Genomic DNA, 20,403 nt, shown 5'->3' with positions numbered 1-20,403 from the left:
TGTGATTGACCACAGTATATAGACACCCTTCCCTCACTGACTGACAGTTCTGACTCCAGTGGTCCTCAGCGCCCTCCTTCTGTCGAGAAATCACAGAAATCAAATGCAATAGATACTTTGGGCTGAATGACATGAGAGAGTTTGACTCTTAATACATTGAGATTCTTTTTAGCAGGAATGGGCTAAACAATTTGTGGTACCCAGGACAAAATGAAAATGTAGGACCCTTGTTCAAAAATTATTAAGAATTTCAAGACCAAATAGTAAGGCAATAAACCGAGCTCTTCTAAGTGCAGGCCCTGGGTAACTGCACAAGTCACAAATGCATGAAGTTGACCCTGTTTTTTAGACTCTGAGATGAGTACTCCATACAACATGGGAGAAGAGTCGCTGCCTCCATCTCTTCGGCTATCTAGTCTTGAGACAGATAGAAATCACATACACACAATGAAATAAATTATATAAATTATTATATATTTTATTACATATATTTGGGCATGTATTTTAATTCCTATCATATTATAAAATGAATTTGTTCTATTTAAGAAAGAAGTCACAAAGATCTACATATGGTTGTATGTTAATAATGCTTTAAAAAAATCTACAAGTGTAAACTTCATTCTACAATTAATCAGTGCACTTAAGTCATTAAATGTTATGCATTATATAAACACAGAAGCTTAACTATTCACTTATTTTTTTAAATACATCATGATATCCTGAAACTATGGAAACCACTCATTGATCTTGCCAGTTGACAGGGTCAGATCATACCAGCTCTTATAGGCCACACTAAGGATTCTTATCTTTATCTGAAGAGCGCTAGGAAGCCAACAAAAGATTTTAAGCAGAGGAATTACCTGATCAGTCTGGCTGCCAAGTGGAGAATGCGTGGAGGGGAGGCTGTGAGGGAAGGGCAGGATATAACATGGAAATGATTTCAAAGCGAGATGCTAGGGCCTCAGACTATGTTGTTCATGATGGAGACAAGGAGAAGTGCCTCAGACTATGTTGTTCATGATGGAGACAAGGAGAAGCGGACAAATTTGAGAAATCTTCAGAAGGCAAAATATACAGGATGTGGTGATGGAGCATACATAGGCATGTTGAGAAAAAGGGTTGTGGATAGAAATGCTGCCTAGGTTCTTGGCTTGAGCAACCAGAAGTGTGATGGCGCCATTTACTGAAAAAGAAAAGCGTTGAAAGAGAAACAAGTTTATGGGAGAATATTATGGGCTCAGCCTGGAAACTGAATTTAACTGCACTTGGAACTAAAATGCAGATGAGTCGGAGATTGGATGTGGGTCCTGGAGCTTTAGAGGAAAGATCTGAGTTGGAGATACACACTTAGAAGTCATCACAACCCAGGGCGCCTGGGTGGCTCAGTCAGTTAAGTGTCTGCCTTCGGCTCGGGTCATGATTTCAGGGTCCTGGGATCAAGCCCTATGTTGGGCTCCCTGCTCAGAGGGGAGTCTGCTTATCCCTCTCCCTCTGCCTCTCCTTCCTGCTCATTCATCACTCTCTCTCTCTCAAATAAATAAATAAAGTCTTTTAAAAAAAAAAGTCATCATAAACCTGGGCGAGTGTCCCTTTACTAGGTGAAAGATCTTGGGCCAGTCACTTCACTGCTCTGAGCTTCAGCTTTTTTTATTGTATATTGAAAAGCTGCCCAACAACATTATTTTGAGGACTGACAGAAATAATATGTGAAGTTGTTTGTGAATCTTAAGGTGCCACGGAAGTGTTAGGTGTGCTGGTGCTGATGACAGCGATGAGAGGAGTGAGAGGGGGAGGCAGGTGGTGGAAACAGCGAGCACTTAGAACAGCATGAAGAATTTTTCCCCAGGACTGTTCCTTTTGCACTTAAATGAACACTGTGTTTTTTCTTGCCTAGAACAAAGTCATTGATTTTATGTGTTCTGTAATCTAAGCCTGATTCAAAACTGGGAAACCAGTATTCTTTAAATCTAAACCATAATAAATCAATCCTTTGTGAAGGGGAAGGTATGATAATCATTAAAACATGTTGAAGAACGTCATCAAGTTGTTAACCATGAGGAGGAGGTGGTGTTCCTTGAAGGCTTTATTCCATCTTCGCCGTGGGCTGTCTCTAGCCGTATACTTTGGACGATTTGTTTACAGGTTATTGTTTCAGTTCCCTCACCCAGCAATTGGTCATTCTGTTGTTCCAAGAGAATTCGAGATTTCCCCAGTCCTGACTGGCATGAAATAATTTTAGATTTTCTCTTTAATGTATTTTTTTTAATCCATAAGTGGTCTTGCAATGTTTTCCATTTTCAAAGTATTTTATTTTAAAAGAAACTTCATAATGATTATCTCTGGAGGGGGAAATGGGGAATCGTGTGTGTGTGTGTGTGTGTGTGTGTGTATGAATGAGTGAGAGAGAAAGAGAAACAAAATAAGCAGCAGTGGAGGGAAAGTCCTTTTTCTTTATATCATTCTGAGCTGTTGGAAGCTCCTGCAATAAGCATGTATTAATTTCATAATAGGAAATAAATCAGTGAAAAGTTTAATAGAGTCTCATAAAATAGAATACCTAGTTAACTTTTTCACATTTTATACAACTCTGAGGCTGTCTGTAGAGGTAAAATAAGAACTTTAAATGGGAAGCCTGGAGAACTCAGGTCAGACATGCACCCCTAAAGTTTTTAACTCTTCAGATTGGTGATCTCTCCGTTAGATATATTTTTCAAGTGATCACAGAAATATCCTGAACTTCTGTGCCATGTGATACTATGAAAACCATTTTTGTAGACTCCACAATTTTGCCTGATCCCCATCACGATAACCGTCATTTTCAGATAAGAAAACCAAATGAGAAGTGACGGCCCAGTGCTGAAAGTTACTGAAATAGTTTATCTGAGATTATACAGCAAGGGCAAGGGAGTGAACCAGAGGCCAGAACTCTTTCCACTACACCATGCAGTGCTTTAACCCTTGTGTTTTGTCACACATAAATGACCGCTTAAAAATGATTACTGAAATTTAAATACATGAAATAGCTAGAATATCCAGATAATATGACCAAATTCCTCTTCTGTCTCCTTCAGTCCTGTAACCTGGCCCTCCCTTTCCATATCCTTAGTCTATAATTTATAGAAACCAAGAACGAGAAGTCATGGCCCTGGAAGAAGCAGGCTTTAGCCGTTTGAAAATGGTGCCCTGGGTTAGATTCTTTCAGATTTATTTTTAGGCTCTGGCTGTTCCTATGGTGAATGCGGGGCTACAATAGAGCAAAGACTGCTTTGGATGTTAACTGACCATGGAATCGATTTAATGGAGGCATTCATTTACATCTTGCAGTGAATGGAAAGGAATGTCAGTATAAAGAATTATCCCTTCTCCCCAGAAAGAGGCATCACTTCTCAAAGTAAAGCCCACTGGAAGCAGGTATTGATTAACTTAAATGCTGACATCTTTTTCAAATATCCATGGGAGTAAGCTTTCGTTGCAAAAATAATTTCTTTCATTCCTGTTACAAGGTGGGGCTGTTGGAAGCCTATTATTTGTGATGCTGACACAGAAATGAGAATCATAAGATTCAAATGTTACATCTCTTTAATAACCTTGTCCTCTAATTCCATATTTACTGCTTTTCAAATGTTTCCATAAGTGAAATAATAATAATAGTAGTAGAAATCACTGTCTGAAGCTCATGGCTGTCAACAGTATTAAGCTGTGCTTTCAGTTTGCATCCTAATTAAGCATGTTTGCAAGTTATTTTGCCAAAAACAATAGACCTTTTGTGTTGAATTTTGCCATGATATAAATTACATGTGTGGGTTAGAAATATTCTAGGAGAGAACAATTTTTCATATGTTCAATTTTTCTTACTTAATAAACCATTTAGACCTGTCCCTATGGTCATTTTACTACAGACAGCATTAAGTCAAACATATTTTATTTTCTCCTAAGGTAATATTTGTAAAAGTTAGCCTTTTTTGAAATACAAATGTTTTTCTTTTTCTTTTGATTTTTAATATTTTCTTCATTTTATAAATTCTGTAGAGAGTCACAGGGCGGTGCCAGATGCACTTAGTTTATCAGAAGAAATGTGGAAATGTGTTCGTTTCATGATTTAAAGCTGTATCCTTCCCTAAGGTGTGCACTAAGCTGAATGAAAAATGCACCTTTGGGTTCAAGTGGAGAACTTATATAGAACTGTTTGTATTTTGGAAAGAAGAATCTCAGTAGAATTAGATTATAGTAGGATTTAATTTATGGCCATTTATTTTTCTGATTCTCTCTTACTCGATCATTAGTCTTACCAATCATCCGGTAATGGGAAGGGCAAGAGCATTAAAGTTTCATTAAGAACAACTCTCCTTTCTGGGAACCACTGGGGTAAAACTACAAGTATGTATTATCTATAAAATTCCCGGATATGTGACAAGATTCTGTGGTAAAAAGCAGTATCTTTCATTGGCAGTTTTCACAGACTCCCTGGGGTATGTGTGCTGGGGAGAAGGAAGGCATGGGGGAGGGCAGAGAGAAGGGGGCAAGAATTCAGACACTTTCTTAAATAAAACGCAAGCCAAAAGTTTCCAGTCAGGCACCACCCAGGTGGATGGAAGCGTGGTACCAGTAGCTTTAGGTTCTCCGTGGGTTCCTTCTGTGCATTCATTCTTTTTTTTTTTTTTTTTTTTTTTTTTTTAATTTTTTTATTGTTATGTTAATCCCCATACATTACATCATTAGTTTTAGATATAGTGTTCCATGATTCATTGTTTGTGCATAACACCCAGTGCTCCATGCAGAACGTGCCCTCCTCAATACCCATCACCAGGCTAACCCATCCTCCCAACCCCCTCCCCTCTAGAACCCTCAGTTTGTTTTTCAGAGTCCATCGTCTCTCATGGTTCTTCTCCCCCTCCGATTTCCCCCCCTTCATTCTTCCCCTCCTGCTACATTCTTCTTCTTCTTTTTTTCTTTCTTAACATATATTGCATTATTTGTTTCAGAGGTACAGATCTCAGATTCAACAGTCCTGCACAATTCACAGCACTTACCAGAACACATACCCTCCCCAGTGTCCATCACCCAGTCACCCCATCCCTCCCACCCCCCACTCCAGCAACCCTCAGTTTGTTTCCTGAGATTAAGAATTCCTCATATCAGTGAGGTCATATGATACATGTCTTTCTCTGTTTGACTTATTTCGCTCAGCATAATACCCTCCAGTTCCATCCACGTCGTTGCAAATGGCAAGATCTCATTCCTTTTGATGGCTGCATAATATTCCATTGTATATATATACCACATCTTCTTTATCCATTCATCTGTTGATGGACATCTTGGCTCTTTCCACAGTTTGGCTATTGTGGACATTGCTGCTATAAACATCGGGGTGCACGTAGCCTTTCGGGTCCCTACTTTTGTATCTTTGGGGTAAATACCCATTCATTCTAAAAGCATTCACGGCACATCTACAATGTCCGGGGCCTTGCCTCCCTGAGTGTCAACACTGTCCCTGCCTGACCGGGGTTTACAGTCGACGAGAGGAGCCACACAATAAACGAGTCACCACACGAGGCCCTGGACTGTGACAGTCATGATGAGAGGAGAGCCATGAAAAGACAGACTACCACGCTGTGGGAATTTATAAACCGGGATCCTACTCTAGACCGATGGCAGGGCAGGGCAGGGCAAGGACATAGAAAAGGACTTCCTTCAAAAATGATGTTGAAGCTGAGGCTCGAGGGTGAGGATTAGCCAGGCCAAGATGAAGAGGATGAGTGGAGACCAGACAGATCTTTAGTCAGAGAGAAGAGGATGAGTGACCGCCCTGAAGCTGACAGAGGCTCGGGGAACCGGGGAGAAGACAAAGAATGAGGATAGCTGGTGTATGGTGAGCCAGAGGGGAGAGGAGGGAGTGGAGGCTGCAGAGGGGAACTGGGCCAGAGTGTCTGAAGCATGTACTAAGTCACTAGACTCCTCTTAAATGATGTAACTGAGGGGGCATGTCAAACAAACATATTACATAAGCAGGACTCGATGGGCATGGGAAAGTTTCATTTATATAAGCAGCCCAGAAGTAGAATCTCATGAAATAAACTTGGTTCAAAGACTTCTTGATCATATGCCTACCTCCATATCAAAGCATCTCAGTGCGTCCTTGTCCTAACTTCCCAACCTTTAGAATTTTGTTTTGGAAACCTGGTTTGTTAGTTTTCCTTGGGGTCAGTGACTTTATTGAGGCAAGGAATAAACGGAGCACACCAAAACAGAAAAATCTTACTTACTGAGTTCCCAAGGAAATATATTAATATATTCCTGCATTCTGTATGATAATACTCAGTGATACAGTTGACTCTTAGAAGGTGTTATCTACCCATGTAAATATTTATAGAGAGATATTTAAGGAGAGGGTGTGTGTGTGTGTGTACATATATACGAAATAATCAAGTGATAATCGTTATGCTTAAACCCTAACCCGTTTTGACATTGTATGTGTTTTATAATTTGAACTAAGTGGGTAAGACGTTTAAAATTATTTTACATTTCACAACACTTTAAAGAACAGCTAGCTCAGGGGGAAAAAAGGAATTTTCATGGCTATTTTCTGAATGGCTACATTTAGATGCTGAGCTTTTAACAAGACTTTGATTTCATTCCAAAGCCGAGAGCCCTGCAAGGATAGGATCTTGGGAATACTCTACATTCCTTAAAGAATGCTTATCAATTAAACCATCTCATTTTAGTTGGTGACCTTCTGTGGAGTGAGGAGCTAGCATTTCCCCAAATTATCTCACATAAAGAGAAAACAAACACAGTAATAGATTCTTCTGATAGCTGTCAAGTGGAAACAACTGTATTTTTTAATTAAGCTTTAATAGCAGGTATTTTCATTGGAGGACAAAACAGCATGATACCATGACATCAGGGCAAAAAATGCTTTTGTCAAAGTTTGTGAACAAAACAACGAAAGAGAGCCAACATTAGAGGAAATGAAAGATACCGACTGTGAGCTGACTCTGCTCCTCATTGACTTGGACCCACAGAAACTAACAATGTAGAAAATGCAAATTTCTTCTGAAAAAAAAATAAAAGGCAGTTTACATTCACTCAAGCTGCCCCCTTGTTCAGTTGCCGGGAGGCAACTCTGATTTCAGCTCACCACATCATTTTCATGACGACCATTGCCAGCTATGGGGAAGGCACTGATGAGCTGCTCTTATTCGCCTTCCAGCGGCTACCAGGTGCTTGAGCACCGCCTTTGTAATTTGCTTCTGAGACCTTAGTTCTTTGTGTACTGTGTCCTTATAAAGGAGCGATAAAACATTTATTAAACACCAGTGATGTGTCAGGCCTGTTATACCTACAACATGAATATGACATGGCACCGTCCTCTCCTTTGAGAGGCTTTGAAGGACTCTTCCCAAAGAACATCAGAGTTTGGTGCCCATCTCCTACTAGATCCTGCGGACGACTGAGCCCAGGCCATCTGACACCAGAGTCCATACTTGTAACTATTGTACTATACTTCTTCAAATGTATGGATAGGTGAGCCTTTGAGTCTTTCCTTCTACAAAATACATCCACAGTTCCTCAACTCCCCTTCAAATGATGTGGTTTCCAGTCCTCTGTATGGTCTATCTCTCCCACTATAGTTGCATCGGATTGGTCAATGTCAGTGTCAAAACTGGACATAATACTACAGTTGTCAGTCAGTCAACTCAGAGTACAGTAGTCTCAACCCTTCCTGTGATCTGAATACACGCCTTTCTTAATGCAGCCAAAGATTGTACAGAGATGAATTCTTGGGGGATTTGTCAGGGTAGAGGGGAAAGAGAATGGGTGTTGCTTTTACATCAAGATGTTGGTATGTATAAAATTCTGTGGTCAATTAAAATCCCCGGATTACATGAACTGCCAACAAGTCAAGTCTCCCTCATCTTGAACTTGCGCGGTTTGTATGCACTGTGCTTAAATGTAATCCTGGGGGTTCAGTCCAGTGCTAGAGCTTAGGATGATAAATTTTCATGCTGAGGGCCTCATCTGTCATTCTAGCTTCCCCTCCTAGTCTGGGTCACCTGAGGATCCGAGAGCAGGCCTTCCACATCTTCACCCAAGTTCATCCAGCCCGTTTTCAGGCTGTCTTATGGACACACTTTCACAGATGCAGATCCCCAGCTGTACTTTCATCCATCCTCCTTTCGGTTCTTATTAATTCAGTGTCTTATTAATCAGGATAACGTGGGAGACTTTTTCAAGTAACTTTCTAAAATCAAAGCGTGCAGGGTGATTTAAAAGGAAATTAAACTTTCAAAAGGGTTGCCTCTCACATGTCTCATGTGAGAGTACATTGCGAACTTCATGTTTGTATCACCTCTTGCTTGGCAGCCTTGAGGAAATGAAAGGCTGCGTCACAACCAGCCCTTCAACCGCTGATGGTGATGTGCTACAAAAGGAATAAAATGAATTATAGAATGTGTGCTGTTAGCACAGACTGACCATTTGTAAGATTATGGAGATAACTGTGAGGGAGCCCACTAAAATTGGTTTTGACCACATGTTTATTATGTATAATCTGATAACTGAGTAATAGATTTATTAAAATGTTCAATCCCTTTTGAGTCATCCTGTTATGGTCGTGACGTGCTCACCATCAAACAGTTTATTAGCCTACTTGGGGGAAGAGGAAGCAGAATAAAAGAGTTCTGTCAAGAAGTAATTTGTGATACCCTGAAAATCATGTGACTCTTTGTAGGACTGCCATATTGTCTTTGTCTTACCCAAAGCAATTTATAGCAATCTCTTTCAGTCCCTTCTGAACAATCATTTTAGTTCTTCAAATGGCAAACTTATTTTAGCAATTTTTGACAAGCAACAATAAATCCATTCTAGCATCAACCAAGGCCAATCCTGAATGGAGAACATTCCTCTCCCTGTGTTTACTGAAGACTGTCTAAGACAGCCAGGGTATACTGACTTCAAGTTAGGTCAAAACTAGTCAGAGAGGATCTCAGATGCAGTGTGATACCAGGAGAAATGAAAGGGTACGTGAATTGCAGGGAGCAAAGGAAATTTAATTTTGGCTGATGAGGTAGGACGATTCTGTGACTAGGCTTTAATGTGAATATTCGTGCTGAGCTCCTTGAAGTGAAAAGCCCATTGCTACACTCTGCTCAACGTTGCTTTGTGGGGAGCAACACGCTTCCTGGCCAGTCTCCCTCACCACCCCTAGTCCTCACTAGCTAGCAAATCTTCCTTCCCCCATCTTCCTTACCCCCTCCTTCTGGCATGTCTCTCTGTGGAATGTCTCCTTAAGGACGCCAGACCCTAATCACAAAGGCCTGTGAGATGTGCAAAGGTTCTCTGTTTATCAAGCTAGCAGCCAGCTGGCCAGTCACTAAGCAAGACATCAAAGCCCATGCCAGGGAAGGTAAAAGGAGAGGCATATGCTTCTTTTGATCAAGACATTTTGCCTCTCTGCATATTAACTTCTTAAGTGCCATTGCCTTAAATTACTGGTACTGTCTTTAGCTGTGAATATAATGTTTGCATGCGATGGTTAAATTAGTTACAAATATGTAGTATGTTGATTTTGAGTCATATGATCTCATTTCTGATGACTTGGTACCTTCTGTTGACTTTTTAAAGGTTGTGGAACATCATGGCCACCAGTGTTTTGGGATCACTTATTAGTGTTTCTCATTAAGCTGTGGAGAGCCTATAAATAATATGTCCTGTCAGGGAAACTCATTGATCTTCCTAAAGAGGGACTGGTAAACACATCTATGCAGCTCCGCACTCACACAGGATCGCAGTGTGATGGAAACAGCCAGAGAGTTCTAGTAAGAGACCTGGTATTAATTCCAAATTCTGGTTCTTACCTAGTTAGCCATGTCTCTTTGGCAAGTTATACATTTTCTCTGTCTCTGTTTTCTCATTTGTGAGATGAAATGTTAACATCAGCCTTAAAAATGTTTGCAGGGGAATTAAATAATTTTTTAAAACTATGAATATTGGCTTTTGTATTGCTATCACAGAATAAGGTCAATGCACGTAATATACATTAACGTTTCAGGTTACTTAGCTCCAGTTTAAAGTACCATATTTTATAAGAAAAATTGGAAAATATTTAGAGGAAAAGAGTAAAACTCATCTGTGGATGGGGAAATAATACATCCTACTTATAAGTAAATATTTTAAAGGAACTGTGTTTTTAAGCATGAGGAAGAAAAGATTAGTTCAATAACGGTTTTTAAATCATGATGAATTACATCAAGAATGGTGACAGTTGATTGCCCTTGCAATTGAGCAAAAAATTGGAGTAAAATAGTTTAGGCTTATGCGTGAGGAATGTGGGTTAGGAACACAGGAATTTTCCTGATTGATGACAGTTGGAACAAATTATGGAAGTAAGTTGGAAATTTTTAATAACAAGATAGATTTTTCATCAACATTAATATCCATTTACACAATTAAGGTGTGATCCATCCTAAATATTTTACTTAGGCTAAATGACATATTTTTCCCTCAAATTTTTTTCATTTTTATTTTATTATGGTAAGAACACTTAACATAAGATCTACCCTCAGCTAATTTTTAAGTGCACAATACATTATTGTTGACTATAGGTACAATGTTGTAAAGCAGATCTCTAGAGCTTATTCATCTTGCTTAACTGAAACTTGATTAGTAACTCCCCATTTCCCCGTCCCCCAAGCCCCTGGCAACCACCATTCCACTCTTCAATTCTATGAATTTGACTATTTTAGGTACCTCATATAAGTGAAATCATGACATATTTGTCTTTCTGTGACTGGCTCATTTCACTTAACATAGCGTCCTCAACTTTCATCCATGTTGTCACATACTGCAAAGTGTCCTTTGTAAAGGCGAAGAGTATTTCATTGTATGCATAGGCCACGTTTGCTTTATCTCTTCTTCTGTCAATGACATTTAGGTTGTTTCCAAATCTTGGTTATTGTGAATGGTGCTGCCATGAACATAACAGTGATATCTCTTTGACATCCTGATTTCAGTTCCGTTGGATAAATATCCAAAAGTTAGATTGCTAGGACATATCATAGTTGTATTTTTAATTTTGGAAGAACTCTATACTGTTTTCCATAAAGGCTACACCATTTCGAACCTCCACCAACAGTGTATGAGGATTCCAATTTCTCCCCATCCTTGCCAACACTTGTTGCCTTTTATTTTTTGATAATAGCCATTCTGACAGATATGAAGTGATGTCTCATCGTGGTTTTGATCTACATTTCCCAGATAATTAGTGACGTTGAGCATTTCTTCACATACCTATTGGCCATTTGACCATGTCTTCTTTGGAAGAATGTCTATTCAAGTCCTTTGCCCATTCTTTTTTTAAATTTATTTAATTTTATTTTATTTTTGAGAGAGAGTATGTGTGTGCAGGGGGTGGTGGGGGGAGGTACAGAGGAGAAGGAGAGAGAGAATCTTAAGCAGGCTCCATGCCTAGCACAGAACCCGACTCAGGGCTCTATCCCGCAACACTGAGATCATGACCTGAGCCAAATCAAGAGTCAGACGCTTAACTGACTAAGCCACCCAGGTGCCCCTGCCCATTTTTTAATCAGGTTATTAGTTTTCTTGGTATTGAGTTGTAGGAGTTCCTTATATATTTTATATATGAACTCCTTATCAGATACATGGTTTCCAAATATTTTCTCCCATTCCATAGGTTGCCTTTTTACTCTTTTGTTTCCTTTGCTGTTTAGAAGCTTTTTAGTTTGACATAATCCTATTTGTCTATTTTTGGTTTTGTTGCCTGTGCTTTTGGTATCAAGTCATTGCTAATACCAATGTCATGAAGCTTTTCTCATATGTTTTCTTCTAGGAGTTTTGTGGTTTCAGGTCTCAAATTTAAGTCTTTGATCCATTTTGAATTTATTTTTGTGTATGGTATAATATATGGGTTCAATTTCATTCCTCTGCCTGTGGATTTTCAGTTTCTCCAGCACCATCAAAGACTCTTCTTTCCCAATTGGCGTGGCACCCTTGTTGAATATTAGTCAGCCATATATGCTTGGATTTATTTCTGGGCTCACTGTTATGTCCCACTGGTCTATGTCTGTCTTTATGCCTGCCCCATACTGTTTTTATTACTATAGCTTTGTGATATACTTTGAATTAGGAAGTGTGATTCCTCCAGCTTTATTCTTCTTTCTCAGGATTGATTTCGCTATTTGTAGTCTTCTGTGATTTCATACGAATTGTAGAATTTTTTTCTATTTCTATGAAGAATGCCATTGGATTTTTATAAGGATTGCATTGAATCTGTAGATCACTTTGGGTATTATGGAAATTTTAACAATACTAATTATTTCAATCCATGAACATGGGATGTCTGTATTTGTTTGTGTCTTCTTTAATTCTTTATGTATTTGATAGCAACAATGTGAAACCATCTGGTCCTGGGCTTTCCTTTGTTGTGAGGTTCTTGATTGCTGATTAAATCTCCATACTAGTTATAAGTTTATTCAAACTTTCTATTTCTTCATGATTTAGTCTTGGTAGGTTGTATGTTTCTAGGAATTAATCCATTTTTTCTAGGTTGTCCAGTTTGTTGACATATAATTATTCTTAGTAGTCTCATTCCTTTTTAGTTCTGTGATGTCAACTGTAATGTCTCTTCTTTCATTTCTGTTGTATTTGAGTCTTCTCTTTTTATCTTAATTAGTCTTGCTAAGGGTTTGTCATTTTTATCTTTTCAAAAAAATGAACTCAATGTCATTGATTTTTTTTTTAATTTTTCTAGTCTCTATTTATCCCTGCTTTAGTCTTTATTATTACCTTCCTTCTGCTAATTTTGGACTGACTTTTCTTCTTTTTTTCTAGCTCCTCAAGCTGTAAAATTAGGTTGTTTATTTGAGATATTTTTTAATGTAGGTGTTTATCACTATAAAATTACCTCTGAATACTTCTTTTACTGCATCCCATAGGTTTTGTATTTTCATTTAATCTATATTGTCTTTTCATGTATATTTGTCTGAAGGTATTTTCTAATTTCCTTTTGACCAATTAGTTGTTTATTTCTTTTCTTTTTTTAAAGATTTTATTTATTTGAGAGAGAAAGAGCACAAGCAGGAGGAGGGGCAGAGGGAGAGGAAGAAGCAGACTCCCCACTGAGCAGGGAGCCCAACAACAGAGGGCTCGATCCCAGGACCCTGAGCTCATGGCCCGAGCCAAAGGCAGATGCTTAATCAACTGAGCTACACAGGTGCCCCTCAGTTGGTTGTTTAATAGTATGTAGTTTCCTCAGGGAGAAGCAGGCAGCTGCCATTTTTGTCTGCTCCCTCTCTGCTGAGCAACAAGAGGGCTATGACACCTCATTTCTCCCCCAGGTAGCTAGATTGCACTGGACCTGTCAGAACTCCAAGACTGGCAAGACAGATACCAGTTTTTTGGGCCTCCATAAAGAAATTGGGGTATTGGACACATAGATCAGGAAGTGACTAAGTTTTTAAGAGGCAGAGAAGCTAGGTACTATATCACAGGACTTTGATAGTGAAAGCCCAGGAGTAACTTCCTTCTCCCTACTGCATGTTTCCCTTGCACTTTGTTCACACTCCCACTTCATTACTTATCACATTGTACCGTGATACTTAATAATACACCCGCCCCAATCCCTCTCTGGATCATTTACGTCCACATTCAACTCTAGCACCCAGTGTAGGACTAGGCATATATAGACATCCAATAAATGTTTGTTGAATGAATAAACAAAAAATGAATGATGGATAGAAACCATTATCATATAATGGTTATGAGCATATGGTTGCAAATCAGAAGAACCTGAGTTCAAGTCCAGGCTCCGCTTCTTATAAGCAGTGTGATCCTGGACTTAACTTAACTGACTTAACTTTCTCAGTCATGTGTCCTTATCTGTAAAATGGTGTTACATACCTAATCCATAGGGTTCTTATATAATATACATGTTCTGTATATATTTTTGCATGTAAGATGGTGTCTGGCAATAAGTATTATTAATAGTATCATTATTTCTCATAATGAAAGTTATGAAAAATAATATAAATATTATAAAATATATATTATTTTGTTTCTATTTACTTTTGCTATTAATTTCATTGTGATGTGTTGTTATCATTATTGACAGAAATGCTGGAGTGATTCACTGATAGCTGGTACAGAATGACCCATTCAGATTAGGTGACAGGTATCACTCATACCCAAAACCTCACAAGTGTGCATTCTTGCTCTGGACTGGGCTAGGGGTAGGAGAGGCTGATAAGAGTTAACAACATCACTTTTAGTTCTGCAGCCTTAAAGAAACAAAGCCGTTTCCACCAAAGAAAGCTTTATTAAAGATTTATTTTTTATTTTTTATTTTTATTTATTTGACAGAGAGAGGCACAGTGAGAGAGGGAACACAAGCATGGGGAGTGGGAGAGGGAGAAGCAGGCTTCCCGCCAAGCAGGGAGCCAGACGCGGGGCTCGATCCCAGGACCCTGGGACCATGACCTGAGCTGAAGGCAGACGCTTAACGACTGAGCCACCCAGGCGCCCCCAAAGAAAGCTTTAAAATCCCTCCCAGCATATCCAGAGCATCCCAGTGCCGCTTAACCAACCCAACGATACAAAGAGATGAACCATTATCTTCCTGTTAACCAGGGGTTCTCAGACTTTAGTATCCATCAGACTAAATTTGGAGGACTGTTTAAACAGATTACTGGGCTCCATCTCCATCAGTAGGCCTGGGATAGAACCCCAATTTGTATTTCTAATAAGTTCCCACATGGTACTGATGATGGTGGTTCCAGCACCACACTTTGAGAACCACTGAGTTCATAGAAATGGTTGAGGTATGAGAACCCAATGCCAGGGCAGGAATGTGTGCAGAAATCTTTTCATGAAGTTGAATTGCCTGATAACCCCTGTAAAAATTAGGACTTTCTTTTTTCAGCCCCAGTGTTTTCAACCCTGAACTCCCCTCTTGTTTGTAAATTTATTGGTAGGGGAAATAGTTTTGTGAAGTTGTTTTTAAGCTTTTATGAGCCTCATCAAACCTATAGACACTCTCTACAGAAAAGCCCATATACACATACACAGAAACATTGCTTACAACTTCAGGAGGTGCCGGGACACCTCTTCCACCAGCCCACCCACGGACACCAAGGAGTATCAGTAGAAAAACTATGCCCTAAGGCAAAGTCTTGGATTCACATGGATGTAACAAAAAGTCCCTTCTTATACTTAACCTTTCAGTTAACTCATTTTTAAAACAAGAATAATAATATTCTTGCATCAAAGTTTGTGAGGATTAGCTGATGTAATACATGAAAAGGCATAATTTGATAACCAGAAACACTAAATAATACCTTTTTTTCTCTCTTCATAGTCTTGTTACAATAAACTCTCATTCTTCAGGCAAGTGGATGCCTCTCCCTACTAAGGAAAGATCAGGAAGTATAAGAAAGAAGAGCCCTAAGTGTAATAGTTCAAGACCTTACTCTACTCCCATCACATTCTTCTGCTAAAATCTGGTCACAGGTTGCCATATCATGGTTCTCTCTGTGAGTCACTGAGCAATGGGATCTAGCAAGCCCAGGCCTGGCTCTGTGACCTGAGAGTCTCAATTTACTTGCCCTGAAATACTCCACTTTGCAAATGTCCAATGTCTTGTCATGTCCCCATGTTAATGCCTCCTGGCAGAAAGACAGAAATGTAAGGTTCTAATAGGGGTTTGTTTCTAGGCTAAAAGATGCTGAGTCTTGAGAAATAGTGATTAAGAGTAAAGCCTGATTCTCATTGTTTCTACAAAAGTAAATAAATACATTGATAGACCAATCAGCAGGCATTTATTTAGTACCTACTGTGTACACTGTGTAATAGATGACACAAAGAGGAGTAACACATGTTCCTATGCTATGCCAACTCACAATCCAGCAGGGAAAATAGATGTATGCGAAAATATACCAAACACAAAGTGAGCCTCGGCAAGGGCAATGATTGTGGTTCATACAGAGGTTCAAAAGTACAGGAGGGAGAAATTAATTTTAACAGGGATCCATTAAAGTCTCCTGGGCAAGGGGGGATTTTTAGCTGGCCCCTAAGGGAGGAGTGGGACTGTGTTAGGTGACTATAATGGAGAAGGACTTTATAGGCTGTGGAAGTAGTTTGAAGAAAAGACTTAGAAAAGTGCTTGGTTTAAATTTGCATAATTATGTTTTAACAAGTGTGACTGTAGTATAGGGGTGGGGTGGAGGTATTGAACTTGAGGCCAGAGAGAGAAGTTGGAAACATGTTGTGGGAAAGAAACCAAAGGCCAAGTGAGGAGCTTTGGCTTTACTCATCATGCAGCGGGGAAGGATTGAGGGTCTTTGATACCACAGGCAGGTCTGTCTTTCCAAAAAGAGAGCTGGTGTCACTGTGAAAAGACAATAGAGAGCAAAAAGCAAACATGACCTGGTAAGGTGTTGGGAACCTGAACTAAAGCCAGAGCAGTGGGAGTAGCCAGGAGGGCACGCGGAGCAGACGTGTGTGAGACGCTGCATTTTGAGAATGGTTGATGACACGTAGCAAAAAAAAAAAAAAAACAGGGGCAAGCTGAGAGGGCACACCCAACCCCAGGCAGGGTTGCTGCATGGAGCAGACCATGGGCTCCAAGGAAGAAACTGGCTGGGGGCCCAGGGACTAGAGGGTGAGGAATACCTCCTGGCTGTCCCAAGAAGACTTTTGTCCTTCCTAGAATTCCCAGAAGGGTAGCAACTGACCATCTGAATCACTGATGCCTGGACATGGGTCCTCAGCCCGGCAGCTTCAGGAGTCCTGCAGATCTTTTAAAATAACTTTCAGGCCCTTTCCCATGGGATTTTGATCTGGAAACCTGAGGTGGGGCCCAGGCATCCATTCTTTGTAAAGCTCTCAGGTGAATGTGATGCACATCTGGTTTGGGGAACCGCTCTGGGACCTTACTATTAGTCTGGGAGGTGTATAGAGACCCTGGCTCAGTACATACTTGTGCTGATGAAGACTGTGATGAGCTGAAGACCTTGAGCTTTAGTATTCAGCAATGTCTCAAGCACAGTGACCTTCATCGAATGTCTCAGGAGGGAACCCCTCCTCCAACTCTAGGCCTCAGTGACCACACCAGGAGATGGGAGAGGCTGCATGCTTGATGGGTTCCCCTGAACGACCCAAGAGGACAATGTACATACAAGTCATCATTTTCACCCTTGTCCTCAATTCAAAAAGGAGGGCTTGGCTGTGTCACAGGGATCCCATAAGAGAATCTTATTACAGGATGCTTTGAGACTTTAGAAGACAGGCTACATAATAATACTAGCCATTTTCTGCCAGGCTTATACAACATTCATAGTACTTTCACTGCTATTTTTGTTTTTATTTCTCAGAAAAATAATGCAGTACAAAGGTAAGGCTGGTTAAACGGATCCCTTCTGGACACTGGGCTCTGTGTGATTTGGTGACTCGTGCAAGGTCAGACAAACCAGAGCCAGTTCTGAACCCGCCATCCTCCTGAGCTCCGGTTCTGCTTCTGGGCCATAATGGAGAAGGGTAACATAAAGGCATTTTTCTCTCCTTGTAAAAGAGGGAAAAAATGGGGGGAAGGGGGAATTATTTAAACACACCTCACTCATACTGCAATCACTGCATTGTTTTTCCTGTTGAAACACCCTGTTGGTTTTTAAATCCCTTTAAACCTACCCGGCACCTGTATGGCCCAGATCCAAGAATTATTACCGAACCCTTCACTTTTTATATTTAGCCACATAGGGGTTTCTGTGATGGTATCTGGCTCTTGGTTCAGTTGAAAATTTCAGAGCTTCCAGAAGTTTTCTTCTTCCATAGAAGCTAGAAGCATGCAATGCTCAGACATGATTTCTTAAATTTTTTATTTTTATTTTAATCAAGTATGTCTCCCCACTTCGGTTCTCCTGCTGGGTAAAATGGTATCATGGCACCACCCTGTATTGTTCCCGTGTGAAGATCCTCCTGAAATATTGACCAAAAGAAAGGGCAGGGGAGGGATGGGGGAGGGGTGGGTGGTCTCCATCAGCAACTTATGGTTTGTGGGATGACCTCTCTTCAGGGCAAGAACTGAGGCTGAAAACATAATGAGAACTTCCCAGCAAATTCATTATAACACAGCATAATGTGAGCTCACTGGGCACAAAAATAGGCTGAAGGAAAGTGACTCCCACATAAGACCTAATTAAATACTTTGATGTCAGAAAGCAGAGCAGGGAGGGGTGGAAAATCAAATCAGACCAAAGTGAAGGACCTAAATTCAAATGAAAAAAAGAAATATTTCTCTCTCTCTCTCTCTCTTCCCCCTCCACCTCCCCTATATGCACCCCCCCCCCCACTGCCTCTTTCTCTGTGCCTCTGTCTCTCTCTCTCCTTTTCTTCCTTTGCCATGTAGGAAGAATAAGATTCAGGAACAATAGGTTGTAAATTCTTCAGCCAATTAGTCCAGTAACTTACTACTGTTTATAATGCACAGAATGTCACAGGCTGGTTTGCAAACTCCCCAAGTTGGTTTGTTAATAACAGGAAGCTAGCACTTCTCAGTACAGTGGATCAGCTACACGGGAAAATAAATGCAAAAAACCTGGAGGGGAATAGCAGCAGACCAAGAGTAGCCTTGATTTAATTTAACATTTGGGGGTCCACACACAAATGAGCATTTTAGTAGGCTTCATGGTGGAAGTTGCTGTCATTTGTAAAATATTCTGGCCAATTAGCTAATAGTGTGCTTGGATTTCTCCTGTTTTGATACAGTAATACTAAGTACATTGTGAAGCCCAATTATACAAATCATCCCCATATGCCATACCAGTCTTTCTTTATGAACTGTGTTTATAAATCCTGTGTGAGGAAATGTGTACTTCAGCAATTTAGACCATGTGTAAAAACATAGCCAATGGGATTGTCAAGAAAACAAGTTCCAGCCTAGGAAATCCTAATGTGTTCCGCTGGAATAACAGGAGGGTGCCGGGGAGTGCAATGCTCTGCTTAAATACATATTGCTTTATAGTGTTTAGCCAATTTAGGGGCTTCCGCTTCCCTTTCTGTTACTTTATTCTTCTTTTCTTTTAGGATCCAACCTTGGAGTTTTTGAGAAAATTTGGGATTGGTCTTCTCTCAGGCACAATAGCCTCAGTCATTAACATCCCTTTTGATGTTGCCAAAAGTAGGATTCAAGGGCCTCAACCAGTTCCTGGAGAGATCAAGTACAGAACCTGTTTTAAAACAATGGCAACAGTCTACCAGGAAGAAGGGTAACATTCTTATTTTAATAAATGTGCAGGACTCAAGTACTGTTAAAAGTATATCGTACTTCCATTTTGCTGAGAGCCATTAAGCCCTCCTAAATTGGGTGTGTGTGTGTGAAAAGCTGTAGAGAATAAAGACAAACTTTGTGAGATAACACAATGATGAAATGTTGGCAACATGTTCTTACACCATCCAGAACCTCGGGCCACCATCATACAACCTGCTGCGTGTTTATCTTAGAATCCTCACATGAACCTTTTTCTTGTCAGTTTGCATAATATGCTATAATACACCCTGTTAACATGTGGGCAGGAGAATGATTGTCTTCCAACTGTAAATCTAATCAAAATGTCACCTCATTATAGCCCCCTGGGAGAATTAAACATGAGAGTTCTGTGAAAGTAGCTTTCTTTCAAATATCTGAAGCACATGTTTTTTTCTGCTAGTCTTTTTTTTTAAGTGTTACATCTGTCTCTTCATCCCGCCTCACTCAGATCTTATTCTCAAGTAAACAAGTAATATTATTATTATAATAATATTATTATAATATTATTTCGGTCTACACTATGTCATCTTTCCTTTTGTGAAGACCGAGTTTGTGGTCTTTTAAATTCAATTACAAAAGTCATTTTGTCCATATACATAGCTGTCTTGAAAGTAAGACCTGTGTTCATAGCAAAAACCATCTCGCTGAGGAAAGTCATATTTCTGGTTGGACATGATCAGCATAGCTCGGGCAATAAAGAAGTCATTAACTCTTTCCCTTTGTCCAGTTTGCTGCAGAAAATATACAGCCAGATATTGCCTGGTTTGGGATATGTGTGATTTCAAATAAATTTTCATGTAGATGCTGGGTCTACATCTCAATAAAGCTGGTCCATTCTATTTTCAGAATTCAGAATTAATTTCAGAATTAAGAATTAAAAATGTTGCTCTTTCCCTTCCTATTATAGGATTTTAGCTTTGTACAAAGGCCTGCTTCCCAAGGTTATGAGGCTTGGACCAGGTAATGATGTCTTTATTACTTCTATCCTTCCTTCTTTGTTGTTCTGCTGTCTCTTTTTTTCATATCTGTGTCGATCAGCAACATGATATGTTGATCACACTGTCAAAGATGGAAACCGTGAGGATATA

General features: G+C 39.8%; 1 protein-coding gene across 1 annotated transcript in view; it reads left to right on the top strand.

Moving 5' to 3' along the window:
- The window catches only part of SLC25A21 (solute carrier family 25 member 21), a 476,445-nt gene that overhangs the window by 452,684 nt on the left and 3,358 nt on the right, over nucleotides 1-20,403 (top strand). Inside the window, exons 8-9 of the mRNA XM_036103885.2 lie at nucleotides 19,093-19,274; nucleotides 20,223-20,275. Of these exons, the coding sequence (XP_035959778.1) occupies nucleotides 19,093-19,274; nucleotides 20,223-20,275 (235 nt within the window). The remainder of the gene's footprint in view (nucleotides 1-19,092; nucleotides 19,275-20,222; nucleotides 20,276-20,403) is intronic.

The sequence above is a fragment of the Halichoerus grypus genome, chromosome 8 (assembly GCF_964656455.1).
Source record: "Halichoerus grypus chromosome 8, mHalGry1.hap1.1, whole genome shotgun sequence".
Lineage (NCBI taxonomy): Eukaryota > Metazoa > Chordata > Mammalia > Carnivora > Phocidae > Halichoerus > Halichoerus grypus.
Note: the sequence above shows the minus strand (reverse complement) of the source record. Positions and strands in the feature narration are given on the sequence as shown.